At 41.8% G+C, this 22,480-nt stretch overlaps 1 protein-coding gene across 1 annotated transcript in view; it reads left to right on the forward strand.

Moving 5' to 3' along the window:
• CHMP4C (charged multivesicular body protein 4C) overlaps nt 1-22,480 on the forward strand; it is a 154,606-nt gene that overhangs the window by 100,133 nt on the left and 31,993 nt on the right. Inside the window, exon 2 of the mRNA XM_069220417.1 lies at nt 1,770-1,947. Within this exon, the coding sequence (XP_069076518.1) occupies nt 1,770-1,947 (178 nt within the window). The remainder of the gene's footprint in view (nt 1-1,769; nt 1,948-22,480) is intronic.

Below are 22,480 nucleotides of genomic sequence, written 5' to 3' on the forward strand. Positions count from 1 at the left end.
GGAGGAAGACTCAATTTTTAAAACCAAAAATGCATTTATTTTAGCTGTTTCCCCTCCCTAAAATTGTCTCTTTTTCAAGTGAGTCAATGGGGAAAAAAAAAAAATCCCTCAATTGTTTTTTTCCACACAGTCTTCCACAATTTTCCATTCAAACTGTTGACATGTATGGGAATAGTGGACAACTAGCTCTTCAGACTTTTGCCAGGATATACTCTTGATGTTTTCCTGTTTTTGCCTCTCAAGTGTTGAGCCAGTTATATTCCCATCCTCGTCACCAGTTAAGTCATAGACCCCATGTGACACAAGGTAGGTCTGAGCTCAGGTAGTTTATTACTACCTCAGCCACAGCCTAGAGTTAACTGCCCTTTCAGCTTCAATCGAGACCTAACAATCAAGAGCAGTGCTTCTCAAACTTTTTAGAGCAACACCCTATTTTTAGAACAACGTTTCGCAACACACCTAGCTTTAATGGGCATAAGGAGGACGATTTATTAATGTAAATTGTATGGTAGCACACTGTGAACATTTAGTGACAATTTCAATTGAAAATGTGCTGTCTGTAAATGACATGCAGTTTTACTGATAAAACTATATTGCACACAAATGATAATGTGTGGAAGTCAGGTTTCTCGATTTGTTTTGATCCTTTTAAAATCTTTGTTTCCGTCACACCTCAGGAGTACACAAAATGTGCTTCATTTTTGCTTTCCTAACTGCTGAATGTGTACAGTTCATTTAAAGGTATTTATATTTTGTTGTATTATAAAAAAAATTACATCCTGCAGCCTTTCCTTTCACACTCTGTGCTCTAGCAAGATTGTCACATACTTCACTTTTCTTCCACTGAATGCAAAGCGAGAGGAGTTTGTAAACACTAATCCATGTGTTAAAAAATTAGCAGGCATTTTACTGAAGATATAACCTGACATTGGATCTCCCTGTGAAGTGCAGCAAATGTGACCAGATAAATACAGAATATAAAGACATCTTAATTTATTGCTTGGACTTGTGCAACCCACAAAAATAGGCTTGCAGCCCACAGTTTCGGAAACGCTGTTCTAGAGCAATATAGATTGTCATGACAATAATCTGTGTCTAGAGACTAACAACACAGAAATGTCCCGCCTACATGGTAAAAGCTCTGTATTATCAGTACCGTGCACAGCTTTACTTGATTGCTGAGTTTGCAAGTGTTTTGTAATAATCTACAGGAGATGGAGTGAAGGTGTATGAGCTTAACTAAATACACCACCCCTCGAAGCCTATTTACACAACACAAATGGCCTTATGTTTGGAATGTAGGATAGACGGTAGAATGTGGGTGGTGGTGTTTGGAGGATCTACGCGGCAGATGTCTGTTGGAAGTGCCACAGAGGGCCTTTTCTCTTTCGTGAAGGGACATGAGAGCAATTTCAGACCTCGAAGAGTTTACAAATTAAGGTCTGTAAGCACCAGTTCTTCATTTCTTTGACTGGTGAATTGAAGTAAAAAATCCATAAATGTTCCTTGTACCAGCCAAACGTTAAGAAAGAACAAGCTTGACCATTATGTATGGAGAACTCTTCAAAGTATCCACCAAAAGAACACTTCTCATTGCAGCATATGCATTCTCTTTAGTGGAAATATTTGGCAGTCTTGAAAGCATTTCCTACTACTGCTCAAACATTTATTTCTAAGTAAGACATTGTTCTATGTATTTGGCTTTTTGTCAATGAAGCTGTGTGGCAGACCAGCTAACATAAATGTTTGCATTTTTGTTTTTTTTGCAGCTGCTCTACAGGCTCTGAAGAGAAAGAAGCGCTTTGAGAAGCAGTTGGTACAAATCGATGGAACGCTTTCGACCATTGAGTTCCAGAGGGAGGCACTGGAGAACTCCCACACTAACACTGAAGTGCTAAAGAACATGGGTTATGCTGCAAGAGCTATGAAATCGGTTCATGAAAACATGTATGTTATTTATTTTCATTTTTTTACATTAGACCGTGTATATTTTAAAATTGTCAGTCAAATTTCCTTTTTTTTTTAAAGTCAGCTGATTTGAATCCTCTAATAGTAATGTTGGTCATAATCCTGCCTCTGTAATCGCATTGTATATCACATTGGCATTACTGCAGTGATGGACTTTAGTGCCATTCACCACCAAGGCATCCGTCATCACCACGCAGCCTAAAGTAGACTACAAGGCATTTTTATATATTTTTTAAATAATAGCCAGGCATAGAGAGGAATGGAAACAATTTCTAATCCCTTGATTTAACAAAATCTTTGAAATTATAGATTAGGTGTCTGTGATGTGGGGTAAGGATAGTTAAACGAAAAGCATACCAGTAGGTAGATTGGCGAACATGTTAAGTGTGTAACGGTACGCTAAGGGAGAAGACTTTGAAAAAAAATATATATATACATTTATTCTCATGTCTGCATATTGGTGAATCTACTGAGCAGTACATAACATGTTCAGTCTCAGCTAGTAAACATCACAAGTAAAGTGTATTCAATTTGAATGCTTTTAAAGAATTCATATGAATATAGTGAAGACTTACCTGGGGTGAATAAAAAAGTTGTGGTTAAACCTAGGACAAGAAAATGGGGGATCTACCGCTCACTTTTGCTGAGAGTCCAGTTACTGTGGCACGTTGCTCACAAATCAGGTGGCACCCCCCGGTTGACAGTCCGTTTGCTTCCTAGGCTCCAACAAGTCTGTTGTTGCCCTCAAAAAATATATTAGGCTATGTGTAATGTAGTGTCAATTATGTTTGTGCTATGTGTTATTTGAATAGTTATTGTCATAAAATAATTGTTTTATGAGTCACTATCGACCTTGCAAAAGTTATTTGTAATACATTTTGGAAAGTAATTGAACCACAAAGGAAGTACTTATCACGTTTCTTTGAAAAAATTCAGAAAATGTATCCCGACCTTTTTGACCAACCCTTTAATGCTCCACAAATCAGGTGGGGACATATTGATTGCTGTAGGTCTAAAGTCATTATTTTGGTGAATAAAGGTCCAGGTCTACTGTTAGCTCACCATGCAATCTCTGAGCTCTTCTATACATTGATGGCTGATTCTCCACTGCCTTCACCTTCTGCTTGCATGACATACCTGTTCTATTATGTACCTATTGGTTTGACAGGAGCCGTTTTACTTAATCTAATCACAATGTTTTTCAGAGTATTGTCCAGAGGTAAGAGTAGGTGTTTATCTTGCAGTTTTATTTTGCCCTACAAAATTAATTTACTTAGCTCGTATGTAGCTAGGTAGTGACGTAGGTATGTTGTCTGATGTATTTCATTAAACAAGGCAAACCTGACAGTAAGTGGACTTAATGGAGAAGTTAATTTTGAGAGTGGCGCACCCTCCCTTTTTTGACATATGCGGTCTTTTCACCTCTACTGCTACTCCATTTTATCCCAGTTCTGTGTGAATTTCTTTGTCATTAGCTTGGAGTCCTCTTCCAAAGACCAGCAAATATTTAATTGAGGAAAAATCGTTACTTTTGATCATTTAGTACCAGAAAGCACTGTGCTACAGCAAATTTATTAGCAGTGCAAATTATTGTTTTGCTGGTTAAATTGGCACACACTGGCTTTCTGTTTCAGTTGCTAATCCTTCTGTCAAGCTTCTGAATATTGGAAGTCATGATTAATGTGAACCTGCCTCCAGGCATAAGCCTCACTGTTTAATATGCTTTAAAGTGCTTACTCTAGACTGCTGAGTCTCTGAAACATTTCTATTTGTTAATTTGCATCCTCTGCCTTCTGGCAACAAAGTGCCAGTCATGTCTGACAAATCCTCTAAATTGTTTATTAACCTCTTAGCTGCTTGGCCTTTCCCCTCCCCCCCCCCCCCCCCCCGCCCTCAGTGCTGAGCCCTTGTTTTGGCTATTTGGGGTAGTTCGCGCTTAGGCCTTCAAAACTTTGTGTCCACATAAGCTATCCACGCCAAATTTGCGACCTTTTTCTCCAATATCCTAGGGATTCTATAGGTACCCAGAGTTTGTGGGCTCCCCTGGAGGAGACCAAGGAATTAGCCAAAATGCAGCGGAAATTTTGTTTCTTTTTTAAAAAAATGGGAAAAAGGGGCTGCCGAAGAAGGCTCGTGGTTTTTTCCCTAAAAACGGCCTCAACAAAGGGTTTGAAGTGCTAAAATCGCCATCTTTCCAGCTGACAGGAACAGGCAGACTTGAATCAGAAAACCACATTTTTCAACACAATATAGGCATTTTACTGGGACATACCCCATTTTTGCTAGTTTTTGTGCTTTCAGCCTCCTTCCAGTTAGTGACAGAAATGGGTGTGAAACCAATGCTGGATCCCGGAAAGCTAATAATTTTTTTAAAATAAACAGCATCGTGAATTCAACAAGGGGTCATTTGTGTAGATCCTACAAGGTTTTCCTACAGAAAATAACAGCTGAAATAAAAAATATTGCCATTGAGGAGAAAAAAACAGCCATTTTTCTCCACATTTTACTCTAACTTTTTCCTGCGATGTAAGATTTTTTGAAAGCAATATACCGAGCACAAATTTCCTCCTACCCAGCGTTCCCCCAGGTCTCCCGATTAAAATGGTACCTCACTTTTGTGGGTGGGCTAGTGCCCCATTGTGTGAATGGATCACACAAGGGTCAATGGTAGTCCTTGCATGAGGGCTACTGTTAACCCTGAAGTGATCCATTCCTGACACAGGCACTAGGCACAGGCACACAAGTGGGGTTGTGTTTTTATCAGGACAAGTGGAGAAACACTGGGTGGTAGGAATTGTGATGATCCCTGCACATTCTTGTAGTTTCTGTGATGAAAAAGAAAGGAAAAATTGTGTTTTTAATCAATGTTTCACTTTTGCAGGGTATTCTGGGTAAGAAAACTTTGTGAAATCCAAACACGCCACACTTCTGTGGACTGCCTTGGCTGTCTAATTTTCAAAAATGTCTGGGTTTGGTAGGTTTCCCTATATGGCTGCCGAGCCCAGGACCAAATACTCAGTTGACTGTCTTACAAAACGAGGCTGTTTTGTGGTAGGTAATTTTGATGTCTCCACAATCTGTTTTGGGTACTTCCCTGTTGTGGTCACTTGCCCACTCACTAAAGTGAGGCAGTTTTTCACTGGAGACTTAATGGAACACTGAGTGGTAGAACACTTGTGGCTGCCTGCAGATCCCTGGACTTCTGCTCATTGAAATGCAAGGCAAAAGTATTTTAAAGCAAATTTTTTGATTTCAAGGGGATTCTGGGTGAAGAAAAACTGTTGAGAGCCACGCAAGTCCTGCACCCTTGGATTCCCCTGGTACCAGTTTGTTAAAGTTAACCCACCACTCACACTGGTTGGTTTTAGCACCTCCAGAAATTATGGTTTCAAAGCAGGAATACTTATCAAAGTACCTGAATATTGAAAGCAAGCCTTCAGAAGGTGGGCCATAAAGCCACGTCCAGGCACCAACTTGTTTATGGTCCATTAACACACAACAAACAACACTTTCATACCGCCGGCCACGGGCCCAATCCAACCAATCACTGGTCTCACATTAACTTACCACTGCCAGACAAGGGCCCATCACATTCACATTCACACTCCACAGAATGGAATAAGTTTGACTACATTTTACCACCTGTCCAGTAACCACCTCCTTCTTCCTTAACAATGCCAAATGCGTGCGCAACAAACCTTTACTAATGACTCCCATGACAGCCACCCACAGCTCAGGAGGACATGTTTTTCATGTGCCTTTAACACACTCACTGTGCTAAATCCATCTTCTTCCAGTTTGTGGATGCAAGTTGGGGGTGTCCGAGTATACTGTACAAAGCGATTCCTCGAACTGAGTGAGCATATCTACCTTTGAAACTAAGGGAGACATGCTGGGGAATTCTGGTGATGTTCCCTAAAGAGAAGGTTGTAGGCTATGAAAAAGGGTAGTGTTTGGCACACAGGGGAGTTCGTGAGAACGTAGCATATGTCCCAGTCAACATTATGTGCTGTGCTGTGACTGTAATGCACTTATCATACAGCAAACTGAACATCTACTAAGTTCTGATGAAGGATGAACATGAAAAGCTGGTCAAACACTGACCCATACATGTCATTGTCTTTCAGTGCTGGGATGGCACCAATGGGTTTGATTCGATAGGTGTAGATGATGTACAACTGTACTACCTTTACTATCTGCCTTTTACCTGTGCAATATCCCTGTGAATGCACACCTAACATAAGCTTTCCTTACCCATTCATGTCTCTGTTCTCATCAGAGTGCTGACTAATCCTGTATAATTGCCAAGTGAAGCTATACTAGTTTGTGGATGCAAGTTGGCGGTGTCCAAGTGTGCCTTGGGAGGCCTGTTCCTCAAAATGAGCGAGCATATCTACCATTGAAACTAAGGCAGACATGCTGGTGAAGAAATCCTAAGCTCTCTAAAGTAAAAAGTCAAACAAATATTCTGTGGGACTCATCCACCAACACTTCTACTTTTTGCTTTGAAAGTGAGCTACAAATTGAGTTTGCACAATTGTACAAAAAGTAGAAATGTTGGTGAATATGTCCGACAGGACATTTGTTTGACTTATTACACTTACTCTGGTGCTCATCAGCAATCACGGTGGTCCTTTTGTAGTATACATAAGTTACCTAACAAGCACTTAAAAATTCAGTCATGCTTTTAACATTCTGCCACACAGGGTACTCCGTGATAATGTGGCATATGTTCTGCCCACTAGTATATGCAGTATGGGTACTATAATGCACGTTAATTGAACAGAACACCTACCACGTTCTGATGGTGGATTTAGGTCTCAAGCAGGCCATCAAGAAGTCCATGATTTCCTGAAGTAGATGAAGTAAAATTCTGTGGCTCCTTGCCTAACGAAGCAGTGGCCCATGGATGTTCGGTATCCATGCACTGCCACTGAAAGGATTACCCAACGGCAGCTCCACCTCAGTCGATTTCCTAGAACTTTGCTTTAGTATGATACAACGTAAAGCAAGTAGGGACACAGAGGCCTGGTTGTGATGGGCATTGGGGACAGTAATACCGACTCTCCTGCCGCTTTCCATGCTTTGAGCACACCTTACAGCAACGGCATGGACGATCCTTTTTGGGTGTTTTAGGAATGCGATCATCAAAGTGTCGCTCCTGCAGCCTTGCCACATCCTCCAGAACATATGAGGTGGAGGCTGCAGCTGCTACTTCTGTAACAGCAGTGAGGCTTTCAATTACAGACAACTGGAAATCAAGGAAAGTCGTGAGTCTTCCTGTGGTTGTCTGACGGTAAACAACATACGCATTGTATGTTGCCATCTGGATCAGGTGGGTAAACAGTTTCTTGTACCAAGTGCAAGTTTTACGACACGTATTGTATGGTTGAAGAACCTGGTCGTTCCTGTCCACTCTGCCAAGGTACTTATTGTAATCAAGTATACAGATGGGCTTGTGGACTTCGGCCATCTGACCCCAAACCGTGATGGGGGAAGTGCTCTCATCATGAATTGTAGTGAGCACGTATACATCATGCCTATCCAAGAACTTGACTGCGAGCAGTTCGTTGGAATGCAATGCAGTACTCTGGGATTTCTGGAGCTTCTTACAAACAAGTTTCTGCAGGAATCCTTTGCGGTTACAACGAACTGTACTGCAGGCCACAGGGCCAGCTTTGTAGAGCTCACTGAACAGCTCTATTCCTGTATAGAAATTGTCCACATAAAGGTTATAACCTTTGTGAAAAAGTGGCTGGACAAGTTCCCATACAATCTTACCTGTGACCCCCTAATGCGGGAGGGCAGCCGGCAGCGTTTAGGGAAGAGTCCTTCCCTGTATACACTCTCAAGCTATACACATAGCCAGAAGAGCTGTCACACAACATGTACAGCTTTATGCCATAGCAAGCTCTTTTGCTCACAATGTAGTGTCTGAAAAGTAGCCGTCCTTTGTACAGGATTGAGGACTCTTTGACTGCTATATTCTTTCCAGGAGTATAGATCTCTGGAAACCTGGCTGACAAATGATCCACGACAGGCCGAATTTTAAACAACCTGTCATGGTCTGGATGGTCCTGGGGCAATGCAGCAGAATTGTCATTGAAATGCAGCATGCGCTGCAGTAGCAAAAAAACTTTCTCTTCTCATGTATGGTGCGAATATGAGGGTTACCAAAACCGTGCGAATCGTCCAGTAGGACTGCAAGGTGGGTTTCTGCACTAACCCCATTCTGAGCGTAGGGCCCAATAATATCTTCAACTCCGCCAGCGTAAGTGGGAGTCCACTTGCATGCCCTAGAATGGGGCCCTAGAGTGCCTTCACGCTCCCTCAGAAATTGGTCTGCAGGCAAATTTTTTGCTGCACAATTTCCTGAAGGAAGTCAACATTCAAAAATAGATGGACGTAGTCGACTGGCAAAAAGTTAGCTGTATCGACTTTACATCCAGCATCACCAGTAAAAGGTGGAATTTGGGGCTGAACTAAACAGGGGGCTGCCAAGAGAGCACTGCTCTCTCTCTCTCTCTCTATATATATATATATATATATATATATATATATATATATATATATTTTTTTTTTTTATACATGTGTGCTTTCCCTTGGCAAAGGCTGACCCCAACATTTTCTATTTCTTTTTTTAAATATTGCTGATCGCACCCACCCAGGGAAACTATGATTTATAGCCCCAGGGGTCAACCAGTGTTCGAAGGGCCGACCCCACCATTTTGTTTTCTTTTATTTTTTATAAAAAAAAATGTAAATATGGGTGGCGCTATCGGTCCCCAAAAGAACACCAATCTATTTTTTTTTTTTTTTTGTATTTATGCCCCAAAGGGGGGGGGGGGGGGAACGGCCATTTACAAAGGGGACGACCCCTCCACCCCCAAACAAGATGCCTGGTGCCTAGGGGTGTTTCCTGGCCAAGGATCACAGCCGCGCTGCGATCCATGGCCAGGAAATGGTGCCAGGAAGGCATCGATGGAAAAGGGAGACTCTCCCCTTTCCATCGATGCCTCCCTGGCATCTGGGGAGGCTGTTTTGGCCTTTTTTTCCCCATTGGAGTAGGGAGAGGACGCTTACCTGCTCCTCTGCTGCTCCAGTGGGGAAAAATGTGATATCACAGAGGGGCGGGTGGGAGGACTGGGGTAGACGCGGATGTTCTTTCGTGTCTCCCAGCATGAAATTCTTTATAAAAAAAATCCTGCTGTGCATTGCACCAGAGGATTTTTTTAACCCTTTCCCTGGTGTTGGCCACTGGTCGTGACCCGCACCAGGGAGGAAGTGTGGGCAGCAGCCAGTGGCCGCCCACACTAAACTGGTTAAACAAAACGGGGAACAATGCTCTCCTCCCTCACTATATGCAGGAAGTCATTGTCTCTGTGGGATGATCACTCAAGAGTACTGAGCTGTTACCTATGGGAATGTCTGTGGTAGCTCTGTATTAGAACCACTGATGATAATATCAGAAAGCTCTGCATCTGGCTTCTGCTGGAGGACAGCTGCTTCCTTAAGGTGCTGGTGGTTTTTAGTTTGGGTATAACGAGGACTTTTACTCGTTTGGTAACCTAGTCTAGGTTTACCTCACTTATGGTACCAACTCTAAAATACTACAGCTTGCCTTGAGCCATCTCTTTTTCTTCTTTTAAGGAAATACCCTGTTACATAAGTTAGAATGGCTGAACATGTCCTGCACTCATCTTGCTTCCTTCAGAGCAAGAATCTGAGCATATGTCTGCCTTTAGGTATCGTAATAGACTTTATCAGGCAATTCTTCAGACTTAAATGTGAAAGGTTTTCCATATCTTACCAATGGATACATTCATCTTCAGTGCATAAAGTCATTAAACTTGTAACCCTCAGCTCTCACCATAAGGTAGAAAATGGCTTGTGTTTTTCTGCTTCCTATGAATTAGTGGGTGAATAATTCCTGTAGTGGACGGTAAGAAATAAACCGCTTTTTTGGATGTGGTCACTGATCCCTGACAAACAGATCTGAGCACTGTAAGACCTCAATGAAGACACCATGTGTTTACAAAATGTAAGGATCTGATTTGCAATAACTGTGAGGAATTATTTACTTCATCAGACACCAGTTTTAATAATTCTGAACTGAGATATATTTTCATGGCACTTATAGGACTGAAGCATGTTGTCCAGCCACTTTCCTTGTATGTCTTGTGATTTGGCTGGTGGTTTTAAACTGATGAAGTGCATTGGCGTCTAGGGAGTGTGACTCTAAAAGACAAAATAGAAAAATGAATTCCAGGGAAAAAAGTTGTCAGGTCTTTAAGATAGTAATAATTTGGGCATGAATAGGGCAGGTGAAAAATGTTGGAAGGGTAGGGTTGTTGGAAAGCAGGGTAGTGAGTAAGGATATTTTTCTCCCATTTGTTCAGACCGATATCCTGAGGAGTCTCCTGGAAAAAAAGAAGTCTACAGCTGCATTCAAACAAAGTCCAAGCACACTTTACCTCCCCTTCATTATGGCCTTCTTTTGCCAGTGATCTTGATGGTCAAGGTTCAGTGTCCAGGCTAATTGTTGGCTTTAGGCAGACCCCAAGATAATAAGGCAGCTAGTGTTAGGACTTTCATTTATTTATGATCCATGGGCTAGATATTTAATGTACTCTTTGACAGAATGGAGTTTTCTTAAAGTTAAGCAAGGGATGGTAAACCGATGACATACATGTCTAAGATCCTAACATCCTCCTTCTGCTTACTCCAGGTGCACAGTACAAAACACCACAGCAAAGTAGTGGATGTGCTGGTCTTTAACCTCCCCTTCCCTGGTGAAGTGCTATGGGAAGAGATAGACTGAGGATAAGGAAAAAAACAAGGCACATGACATAAGACCTGACCATACCAGGATAGCATCAACACTTCGGATCTCAAAGAAACAAACTGTTAATCATTACCATTCGAATCTGAGGACCACTGAACAGCTCTCGACAGGACTAGACCCTATTCCTTCACTAGGATCTGTACCACCTAGGCTAGCCCACCAGTTCAAAGCTCTGCAGTGGAGTCACTCACTCTTGCCACACACAGTTATTACATGAATAGAAGACCCACCACCAGCAAGAGGTCAATCAGAATCAAGCTTGCAACAGGTGAAAAACAGTCAATATGGAAAGGGTGGAGGGCTGCAAGATTTAAATTCTGTTGCAAACCACACCATACTTGACATTCACGTTGATTAGGTCCTTAGCACCCCTTAGGTAACACATCAATAGGAGGTAACTCGCTCTCTCCAAATCATGCACCCACAACACTGATTAAATAGGAATCCCCCAGTGGCGCACTCTTGCTGGATGAATTCCAACCCCGAATGTTTATGTAAAAAAGCACCTACTTGCCAAATAATTGAACAATGCTGAGCGAAACAAAAAGAGAGTAACATAATATCATGACCTGTTAAGTGCATGACTCTTTTTGGAAAGTACCCCTTGGATTACAATTCTATGGATGAGTATTGCTCCACCAGGGTGTTCCAAACGGCCTTTGACAAGGTCATGACGGGCCTTCTTTTGAAAGAACAGAAGTTGTCCCAATTGAAAAAAAACAGAACATTTTTGCATTAAACCACCTGATGGTCACAGACAAGGTTGTTGTAGCAGAACAAAGTTTTGTTAAATGTAAATGCACCTGTCACAAGCCTACCTCTTCAGTTATAATCAGAGTCTGCCTTTTTAACATTTTACCTCAGAATTTGGGTCGAGCCTCTATTGCGCTGACAACCTTGAGGAGGGGTAACATTGAGCATCTTCCTCACCAGCTGTTCACAATAAGTTAGAGGTATACAATGATGTTCTGGAAGAGACTTTATACCAGAACAAATAATACTATACTCTACAGACATTCTCTTCAACAGTATGAACTGTGGAGTGGCTGTTGTGCTGCCAAACTGATAAAGTTGCCTTGTGGAACAAAGCACAACTACATGCATGACTCACGTTGTAGAAGGTACTGGACTTCATTTCTATGCCCCAACAACTTCTTGCCTGTATTAAAGTACTCATGCACTGCAGGAATTGGAATTGTGATGAACCATCATTTCTACAAAATCATGGTGGAACGTCTCCGCCTATTCCCCAGTTTACTTTTCATTCAAACAAGGACACAGTTTGTTAATGTTTCATCAAAAGAGAACCAAGCATGAATCTTGCTGTACCTGGATGCATAGGGTACCAAGAAGTAAAATGTACTTCTCATTTATCGAGAGGTCTGTTTGCTACCAGGCTGGAGCTTTCTGGTGAGGCTAGGAGACTCATTTCCTCTATCCTTCTAAAAACTGGCAACTCAAAGCTTGTGAATTCTTTGTATAGGTCACCAGGAATTCAGGTTGCCTATCATCTCTTCATCTGGTGTTTTCTGTCTTTGCATAAGACTCATCCATGGAGTTCCTGGCAGAAGCTACAGAGCTTCTTAAGCTAGGAGGTTGACATTTTTTACTACCTATAACTGTCTTGTGTGGGAGTCGCTGTTTTATTAAAGATTGATCTCAGTAGAAAAATCCACAGGTAGTCTTTGCAGTATCATGACCTCTATCTCTGTGGCTAAATTCAATGACACGCAATTCATAGTAGTCACTTTGTCATAGTTACTGTTGGTCTGCTACTGTAACATTAAAAGCTACAGGAACAATGGAAAATGCCACATCTGTCAAGTATTTCCGTTACAATCTGTAAACCCTGCTAAGTCTATTCAAGTGAACAGGTTATTTTGAGACATGGTTTCCTTAATCACTGTCTAAATACTGAAGCTAAGCCTAAAGTGTGACTTGCATTATTTTTTGTTTTATGCAGAGTGGAAGGGGCCAAATTGCCCCTATGGTTTGTTAGTGGGCAAATGTGTACAGTGTTGATCGCCTTTTTAATGGCATGAATGGCCTAAGATTTTAGGAAATGCTGCCTGCAGTAATTCAAGTGGTTTAAATTATGAGCTCGACAGTTCTCATCCCTGTGCTTGATCTGCGATCCCGACCCAGCCCATTCACGCTTTTTGAAAATCTAGATTTCCAGAAGTTTCCCTTAAAGTAGCCACTTTAGCTGTGCTCTTGTGAATAGATTTTCTGATATTCGGATCTTTACGGCCCTCTATTCAAAGGTATCTACCCCAATGGCAAAACATTATGGGTGTTATTGGATGTGAATTTTATCTATGGGTTTTAGTAGTGGGACAGTATAGCTCTTGTGCCAGAAACCCCACACTGCATAGTCTATTAAATTTGATTCTTCCTTCTCCTGTAAGTCAATGGAGTTCTTTCAGAGCGGGGTTAATAGAGTTGTATTCCTTCCATGTCTGAACCACCTATGGCATCCGGTAAAGCACTCATTATGGTGACACTGTTGTCACCTCCTCCTGCCATGAGCAGGAGCCTGGTCTGCAGTACTGAATGTATTTTGACTAAAGACAGGGAAGACATGATAGATGTTGATCTGTTCCTTCCAAGGAAGACGTGATAGATGTTGATAAGTTCCAAGAGCTGCATTTAAATGAGTTATGAAGCATAGGCATGAGTCCCACATAACACAAGATTTATAGACATGTGTGTTTATGTCAGACCTTGTTAAGATTAGTTGGGTACTTAAATCGGAACACTCTTGTTGTGCAAAGGTGTGACTTCCTGCTTTGGACTGGCAGGAGCATGAGAAGTGAGAAGAGAAAGGCATGTACTGCAGGGTTGTATGAGAGGATAGCAAATGATAATCTAGCATAGGATAACCTGGGGGACAATTTGGAGGCCAGATTAAGATTAGAAGCCAAATTAAGGTTACTTCAGTTTTAGCTTCTTTAAAGTCCCCAGGTAATGCACCATTTTGAACACACACCCGCACCAACAGAGCATATAGAATTATAGATGGGTACAATTGAATAGCAGGAATGTTTTTCACTGAGGGATTTTTAGCAGTCAGTAATAGGCAACGAGTGCGAAGCTTGAGTAGTCCATTATGATCCTGAGACCTCAAGGTGAAAAATGTCTCTGTTACTCCGTTAAACAATCTACAAATTAATGTTATCTGCTCCTTCTTTTAACCGGTCCACAGGGGCAGAGGAGTAAAAGGGCATCCAAGCTCAACATGACCTTACCTCTGAAATATAAAATATAAAATATCTAGCTTCCCTCCGCAGCACTTATTCTCCCCCTGCCGAAATTAACAAGGCTACCCCCATTTTCTGACACTCTCCATCATTACCCTCTCTTCAGCCACATCATCTACCCCCCCAAATAATAAAATATATGTATGTGTATGTACGTACATGTGTGTATGTATGCGTATATATATATATGTGGATGTAGTAGTTAGTTATAGTTAGGACCACGTTTCCATAGAAAGAGTTTTTTACTTGCCTATGTCTTTGGCGCCGTTTGACGAATCTTCACAGACTTTTCTCAAAAAAGTGTGACGTGCTGCTCGTTGCGCCCAGAAAGTTTAAGGGTGCTCCGTCAAGCAGGGGCTAAGAAAAAAGGGGACGGGGTCAAAAAACGTGCGTATCTCAGGTTAATTCCCATAGGAGTTTTGAACACGACTACTGCCCGAACCGCTGGACGGAAGTACACCAAATTTGGCAAAAAGGTAGGTTTCTGTACGCAGATTATGATTTTGGATATTAAGTTTGTTCATTCATTTTTGAGACAATAAAGAGGAAATACATTTTTATACCTAGGACCGTGGATCCGTTGCAACATTTTTGTTGCGATCGCGGCGTAGTCGCGAATGCGGGCACTAATAGGAATGCTGTGACTGGCTGGCCCCAATCTGACCAGAAAGTTGTGGCTGACGTTTTAGTTAACGGGACATGGTCCTCAGGGCTGAAAAATAAAATGAAAATATGGTAAAAGGGGTCAGGGCGGAGGTACCCTGACCCCATTGCTGTGGTATGGGTCTGAGGGTCAAATTATGACCTTAAAATAACCTTTTTCACAATGTGTGATATTCGCCAATGCATCTCAATGCTCAGCCTGGTCTCCCCATGTATCATTGCGAATAATGCAGAAAAAAGTTCACTCATTCATACACTAATTCATTCACTCATAGATGAACTCAGACTGATGCATCCACTCACATACCCTCTCAGGCTCAACGCACCCATTCACAAATCCACTCATATGGACCCAATCACAGACCCACTCAGACCCTCATTCACCCACTGAGGCTGAAATGCACCCGCTCAAAGACCCACTTAGGCTCAGATGCACCCATTCCCACACCCACTCAGACACTCACGCACCCAATCAGACCCATTCATATCATCTCACATGCACTCACATACCCACTCTCTGACCCATGGAGGCACTAACACCCACACAGACACTCATGCACCCACTCATAGACCCACTCAGACACTGACGAAGCCACTCACAGAACCACTCAGACCCTCACACACTCACTCTCACAACTAGACACACACTCACACCCAGAGACACCATCTCACAACTATTCTCACACCCAGATAGACAGACCCTACAGTCATGCAGGTGTTGGGTGGTTATGGGGGGTTGACCGCAGGGCACGGCCAAAGGCTGGGCGCAGCGCGGGATTGGGTGGTTATAGGAGGTTGGCAGCAGGGTCTGGCCATGAAGCCAAACCCCAATGTGCATGGACACTGGATGTGCGTGGCAATGGTTTGATTAACGTATAGTAATAAAAATTACTTTGTTAAAAAAAAAACATACAAACTCACTGAAAAAAACAAAGGTTACAGTGACTTTATAGTTAGAAAATAGAATGAAAAAAATCAGATAAATTCACTTATAAAAAAGAAAGGTTACAGGGACGTTATAGATAAGTTCAGAATTTACTCATACAAAACCAGCAAAATTCAGTAGTCATAGTTCGTTATTTCAAGTAACTTTAACTCACGCCCTAAGGTAACTATAACTCGCACCCTTGCCATGCACTGCTAAGTACCCCAGATATTACAGCACTCATGACAGCTTCTATAACGTCATTAAAAATATAAATGAAACATTAACAGTGAAATTATTGAAGAAAAAACTGTGCACGGTTGGGGCATGAGTTATAGTTACCTTAGGGTACAAGTTATAGTTACAGTGATGGAGAGTGGAGTAGTGCAGGGTAGAGTGGCATAGAGTTCAGTGGTGGGAAATGCAGTGTTGCAGTGTTAGCGTGCAGTGGTTTAGAGTGAAGCAGGGAGTGGTGAAGTTGTGTAGAGTGCACTGGCATAGAGTGCAGTAGATCATAGTATGGTATAGAGTGAAACAATCTACTCCACTCCAGAGTAGAGTGGAGTGGTGCATCGTAGAGTGCTGTTGCATTGAGTGGCGTAGAGTAAAGTGGTGTAGAGTAAAGTGGCATGGACTGGTGTAGAGTACAGAGGCATAGAGTGGGCTTGTGCAGAGTAGATTGGTGTGGCCTAGACTGGAGTGGTGTAGAGTGCAGTGGCTAATAGTGCAGTGGTTTATAGCAGCGTTACTGACCGAGTAGAGTGGTACAGGGAAGAGTAGAGAGGCTTTGCATAGAGTGCAGTGGCGTAGAGTATTCACGGTGTGGTAGCACACTGCCATTACAGACAACACATTTTCAATTGAAATAACCATTACATTTGCATAGACAAACAGTTTTACTAATAACACTATACAGTGTGCAGACAATGTGTGGAAATTGCATTAGCTAGTTCAATGATTCGTTTTGATTATACAAAAGTATTTGTTTCCAACCTTCTTCAGCAATGACAAAAAATGTACTTCATATGTCTGTTCATAATTCTGATTTTCTGAAATATGCAGTTCATTTAAATGTTGTTGTGTGCTAGGAAAAACCTTTTTTATACCCCCAGTATCCAGCAAGATTGTCACATAAATCCCATCACTTTGAAATCAGAGAAAGACAAGTAAACAAGTGCTATTGGAAGACAATGCCTGACATTTGATCTCGGTCTTTGAATGCACAGCAAATGTGACGCGATAAGAACAAGATTTAAAGACCTGTTAGCAGCAATCAAGTTTGTGGAAGAATACAGAAAATACTATTTAGGCAACAGGAGGGGTAAACTGAACCTGAAGAGCCTAAAGCAAATACAGCCAGCAAATGGAAAGCCAGAAAGTGTGAGTTACAAACCACAAAGCCAATGGTAATCAACGTGTGGAATTAATTCCTAGGACAACGTTCTGAAAAGTCCTCAAGATGTCTTAGCAAACCATACAGCTGTGCTGTCTGGTAGGCTGCAACCTAAAAAGAACTGAGAACACTTTTAAAAGACCACTCTGCTCTCGGACACCTAAAGTGCCGACATGACCTGTGAAGAAAAGTTCTATACATCAACATTTTTTAGCAGCACCTTAGATTAAAAAATGCCTTCCTTAGCAGTATTATTGTTTGACCCGAAGAGGGCCATAAGGTGCTCTATTTGTCTCTTTTGAGAAGTTCAGTTCTAAGGGCTGAGTAAAATGCAAATTATTTTGGCAATGTGTTAAATTAAAAATGCCTCCGTTGGCAATATTATTGTCCGGCCTCCTCAAGACCATAATTTGCTCAATTTGCCTTATGCTGCTGAAAGTACCGGGCTATTTTCCCATACACAACTTTACTTTAAGTTGGAGTCTGTTTAATGTTCAGTAGGTGACCCATGCCAATGGCCATAAAGGTCAGAACTTATTGGCAACATGTTTATGTGGGAGCGTGCAGTGGCGATCCTGTTGGCGTGCTTCCAGCGATGTCCACCATATCTACAAAGTTGCTAAAGTATGTTTGATAACTTTCAGAAATCGAGTCGCTAACTGAGATGATTCACCTTTCAAACATGCTTGCATGGCATCTTGACAAATCCTGCTGTTTAAGATACGCCCTACTAGGCACAACCAGAACTTTCTTAACGGGAGCAGCTTTTCACAGATACAGAGCTGTTTTTCATATCCTTACCAAAGGGTAATGAGAGAGAGATCACGAGAGCCCACAAGTCAATGTTAATGCCCAATTTCCATATGCATGTTTCTTTACAACCTGCACATCCTGTTCCCTCGATATCAGTTTTACTTGTTTAACCAGCAGCTTTCAGACTAGAATCACAGGGAGGTCACTTGACCAGATCACTCTGGCCTCCAAAACATCCAATGCGATGTTTAGACAGCTATGCCAGCTTGTCAGGGGGTTGTTTATTACTTGCCAAATTGCCTGTTTTAGCGTGTCTTTCTTTGCCTGCTTAGTTTTTAAAAAATAGGCCTAGACGTTTGCCTTCAGTATTGCCTGCTGCATAAACAGTCAAAATTCTAAGTGAATTTGGGCATGTGAAGTACAGTGTGGTAGGGAGAAGACGTTTCTGTAGCAAGTGCATTGTGGCCTGTCCAGCCAGTTCGATAGTTTCTCTCTGAATATCGTTGCTTCATAGGCAAAGGTGGATAAAAGTTTGCAGGGCATCACCTTTAGGAGCACCCGTAGATCAGGATTCACAAATGATTTGTGCAACTTGTGAAATGCCTATGTCAGAGAATTTGCTGCTGCCTACAGGGCATGGATATGCAGTGCGATACAACCCCTGCTGTCCAACCATAGCCCTAGGTATTTGTACAGATCAGCAATTTCAACCACACTCCCTTCAATTAACCAAGCTCCTCTTTTTTTTTTTTTTAGTCTGCGTGTAATAATCATGACCTTCGTTTTTAGCTTCAATGATCCTCAAGTTATTGACTGCAATAAATTGCATGTGCTTTGGAAAGTCTCCGCAGGCCTATCGGTGTCTGATCAACAATTACCGTGTCATCAGCATACTAGAGAGTCTGGACCCTAATGTCTGCCGTCCTTTGGTAAATGCCCTCTCCTTTTCAAGATGCTCTGTTAGGTCGTCCAAGTAGCTATTGAATAGTAGTGACGCCAGAATGCAGCCTTGCTTTAGGCCTTTATTCGTTATGCTTTTTGCAGCAGTGCCCCCCCCCCCGAGCAGATTTTTTTTAAGCATTGGAATACAAAGATATATTGCCTTTTAATAAATAGGGTGGGATGCCCCAGGCATTCAACTTTGACCAGAGGATTGCTGTCAAATGCAGTTTGGAAGTCTATAAACCCAATATATAGGGCCTTTCTGTTGGATGCCATAGTTGCTTCACTCAAATAAGAGATACAGGTTAGGTTAACTTCAATATTGCAGCCCTTTTGGAAACCTGTTTGATTTGGAGGGTTGGGGGGGTCATTTTTTCTGGTTGCCCAAACTTGTAGTTTCTTGTTAAGGATACTTGCATAGCACTTCCCTTCTGTGTCAAAGTGTAGTTAACCGATAATTTCCTGTTAAGATTTTCATCAATTGTCTTTTAAAAATTCTCCTCCAGAATCTGATTCGCTCGGGCCTTCTGCCCTTTTTGGTCATCCATATTTGATTTTGTTCTTTTATTGGTGTCAAGATCTTCTTGCCTTCCAATGTGGTTTACTTTTGATCATCTGGCTCCTGCAGCCAATACTTCACATTTTAGGATTGAGTAGTCACTCCTCAAAGTTGGGGCAACTCCAGAGTTACTTATGAGCTGGAAGTGAGCTAAAGACACCCACATATGGTCCAGAATGACCATCTTGAAACATGAAAAGTAAGTGTAGGCGGGTGGCACATCCAATTCAGATCTGCTGTTTAATTCACTGATTATTTTGAAAAAAATTGGGCAACCCAGTACCCTGGGACCTGGGTAAGTGCATAATGTAACAGCAAAATGTTTTGGTCCCTTGGGGGAAGGATATGAGTTAACCTCCACGAAAGTGGTTGTACCATAAAGATGAGGTTTGTGAGTAATATATCACATTTATTAGAAACTTAAATTCAACAATTTAAAGTAAAGTAATCGAGGGGCTCGTATATAATGGCACAGTGTGAGTGAATTCAGTGTTAGTATGAGTGTTTACCGTGCTGCTGAACTACTAGTTAAAGCATTTAACCTGATTAAATCGGGGCTGCAGATCCTTAACTTTAACATAGGACCACTCCAACAAGTTTTTAAAAAGGACTTTAAAGAATTGACTCATTTTCATGGAATGATCTAAGACCTTCCTGAAGCCATTAGATGGCAAAATAAAAAAAAAGTGGTATTATTAACAACACACCAGGGCTACATGAGATGGAAGGTGAATTGGTATAGTTTTATTGTTAACCCGATTAGGATGTGTCTGAGTACAATCAAATAGGGGTGCTTCCTATTGCAATAGTCTGTCCTGATAATGACCCGCCTGAATTAATTTCATTGGGGTTGAAACGTCGACATTGTATTAGAAATTGTGGATTTACTTTTGAAAAATTCAGCAGGCTCACAGTAGCTATGGTTATAGGTGCTTATTTGAGACCTCATGCTTTTAACCACAGTTTGGTTTTAGTTTTTATGTAAATAGCACTGCAACACTTATAATAACACATAATTCACTTACACTGTGCCGTTATACAGGAGCACCTCAAGTACTTTACTTTAAATTGTTGAATTTAAGTTTCTAATAAATGTGATATATTACTTACAAACCTCATAGGAACAGAAAGTTCTTTATGGTACAACCACTGTTGTGGAGGTTAATTCATAGCCTTCCCCCAGAGGGACTAAAAAATGTTTTTGTTCCATGTTTAATATACAGAGGTCTAGTTGATTCAGTGTACCCGCTTGTGCTTTGCCGTGTTTATCAGGCCTTTGATATTGCTTCTGAGTTTGTGGTATGGCTCAGATTTCATCTTCAAGATCCAGAAGGGTATCATTTGGCTCTGAAACATTTTGAATTGTTGTTAAAATCTTACATGATGACCCACATAGCATCTGGATGGGATAGTTTTAGCTTTCTAAATATTGGGAGAAGGGCTGACAGTGCTGACTCTCTCCTATCCTTAGGATGGAGATAAATGCTCTCTAATGAGACAATTTATGAGACTTTTTTCTTACAGTTTTAAGTAAAGATGCCAAGAGAATAATATAATCACCATTCCCCCTGCTGAGTGCTAGTGTTTTCACGTAGCCCACATGCCTCCTGAGGCATAACCTCCCTGCCTGGGATACCATTGCTGGAGCTTCATATGTAATGAAGGCATGCCAGGGCGATGAGTGAAGGGCCCATGCTTCATGGAGCGCAGTGATGTTGCTTTCCCTCAGCTGAGCAATTGCGTCATTCTTTAATTCAGAGTCAATTAGGTCTCTCTTTGCACAAGTTAGGCATCGAACAATTCAGGGTGATAGGTCCAGCATGGGGGAAAGAAAACGGGGGGAGGGGTCCCAAAACGCAAAACCTATTTTCTATAGGCTTGCTTAGGCAGGGATACAGGAAAAACTGCTGAACCAAATTTGGCAGGAAGCTAGATCTTGATCCGTAGATTATGCATTTTGTAATTGGTTTAAGTCCAGCCAGTAGTTTTTGAGAAATTAAGGTAAAAAAATATTTGAGTATCTGGACTGTTGAGTTCAAGGGACTCTTGCGTGAGTCCCTCAAACATAATTTTAAAAACCAGAGCGTTCTGATTGGCCCAGGGAGATTTTTCCTTTAGGCCATCTTGCGCCAGCAGGAATCAAACTCCACAGCAATTGTATAAGTGGGCAGGTTAGAGATACAATCCTCCCTTTCACCCCTCCCCCCGCCAAAGGCCCTATAGCAGGGACCCAGAGGGATTGCCCCCTGGGACCAAAGTAGAAAAAAGTAAAAAAAAAGTTTTTGACACATTTCCGAGGGACTCCCGCAGAATTACGTCAAAGGAATTGGAGACCCGTAGCTGCATTGTTTAATTAAGGAGAGGGGGCACATGGCCTCCCCATTCCACAGCTATTTTTGGCCCTGAGGACCCCACCCCCCAGGGCCCAAGAAACTAATATGGGGAGAAGGAGTGTGCAGATCCACTGAGCAATATTTAGTCCGGGGGGCCCCATTCCCTGGAGCCTATTTTAATAAATATGGGGAGAGGGGAATTGATCCTTTTTGGACAGTGCAGCCACAAAACATATTGATCAAATAAAAGGAGCTTGGATTTATAGTGTTTCCAAGGATCCATTAATTAGTGTTTTTATCCCATTAACAGAGGTCTGCTATTAATATAGCCCCAGAGGGGACGTCTAGTTAATTTTAATATTTCTGCTTTTAGACCTATCCACAGGGTGCTTCTGGAGACACTTCTTGAAGAGATTGTGGACCATACTCTTGTCCAACAGGTGATTAAAAAAAGATCTCCAGCAAAGTACCTCCCTGAGGGGCTTGTTGGGCGTTGCAGCCCCAGCCTAACTAGGAGCATACCCCCAGGATGAAGTATGCCACCTTTGGGGTGAGGGCTTGTGCTTTCTTCATGACCGAGTGGGCCCTGAACCTCAGTGCAGGCTTTGGAACCCCCGTTTTCCTCATGACGGAACTTCATACTTTTTGATAGCTGAATATATGTTGCATATAGTGTACACTGTTTTAAGTAGATGCATTTTAATACCGTGTTGTGTATTTCTCATTCGTTTCACTGTCTCTAAACCGTGTGGTACAGAGCAAACTCTCTCCAAAGAGAATACACTGTTTACACTTCTACTCATATCAACTTAATTTCTCAATATAGGTTTAGTGACTGG

The sequence above is a fragment of the Pleurodeles waltl genome, chromosome 2_2 (genome assembly GCF_031143425.1).
Source record: "Pleurodeles waltl isolate 20211129_DDA chromosome 2_2, aPleWal1.hap1.20221129, whole genome shotgun sequence".
NCBI lineage: Eukaryota > Metazoa > Chordata > Amphibia > Caudata > Salamandridae > Pleurodeles > Pleurodeles waltl.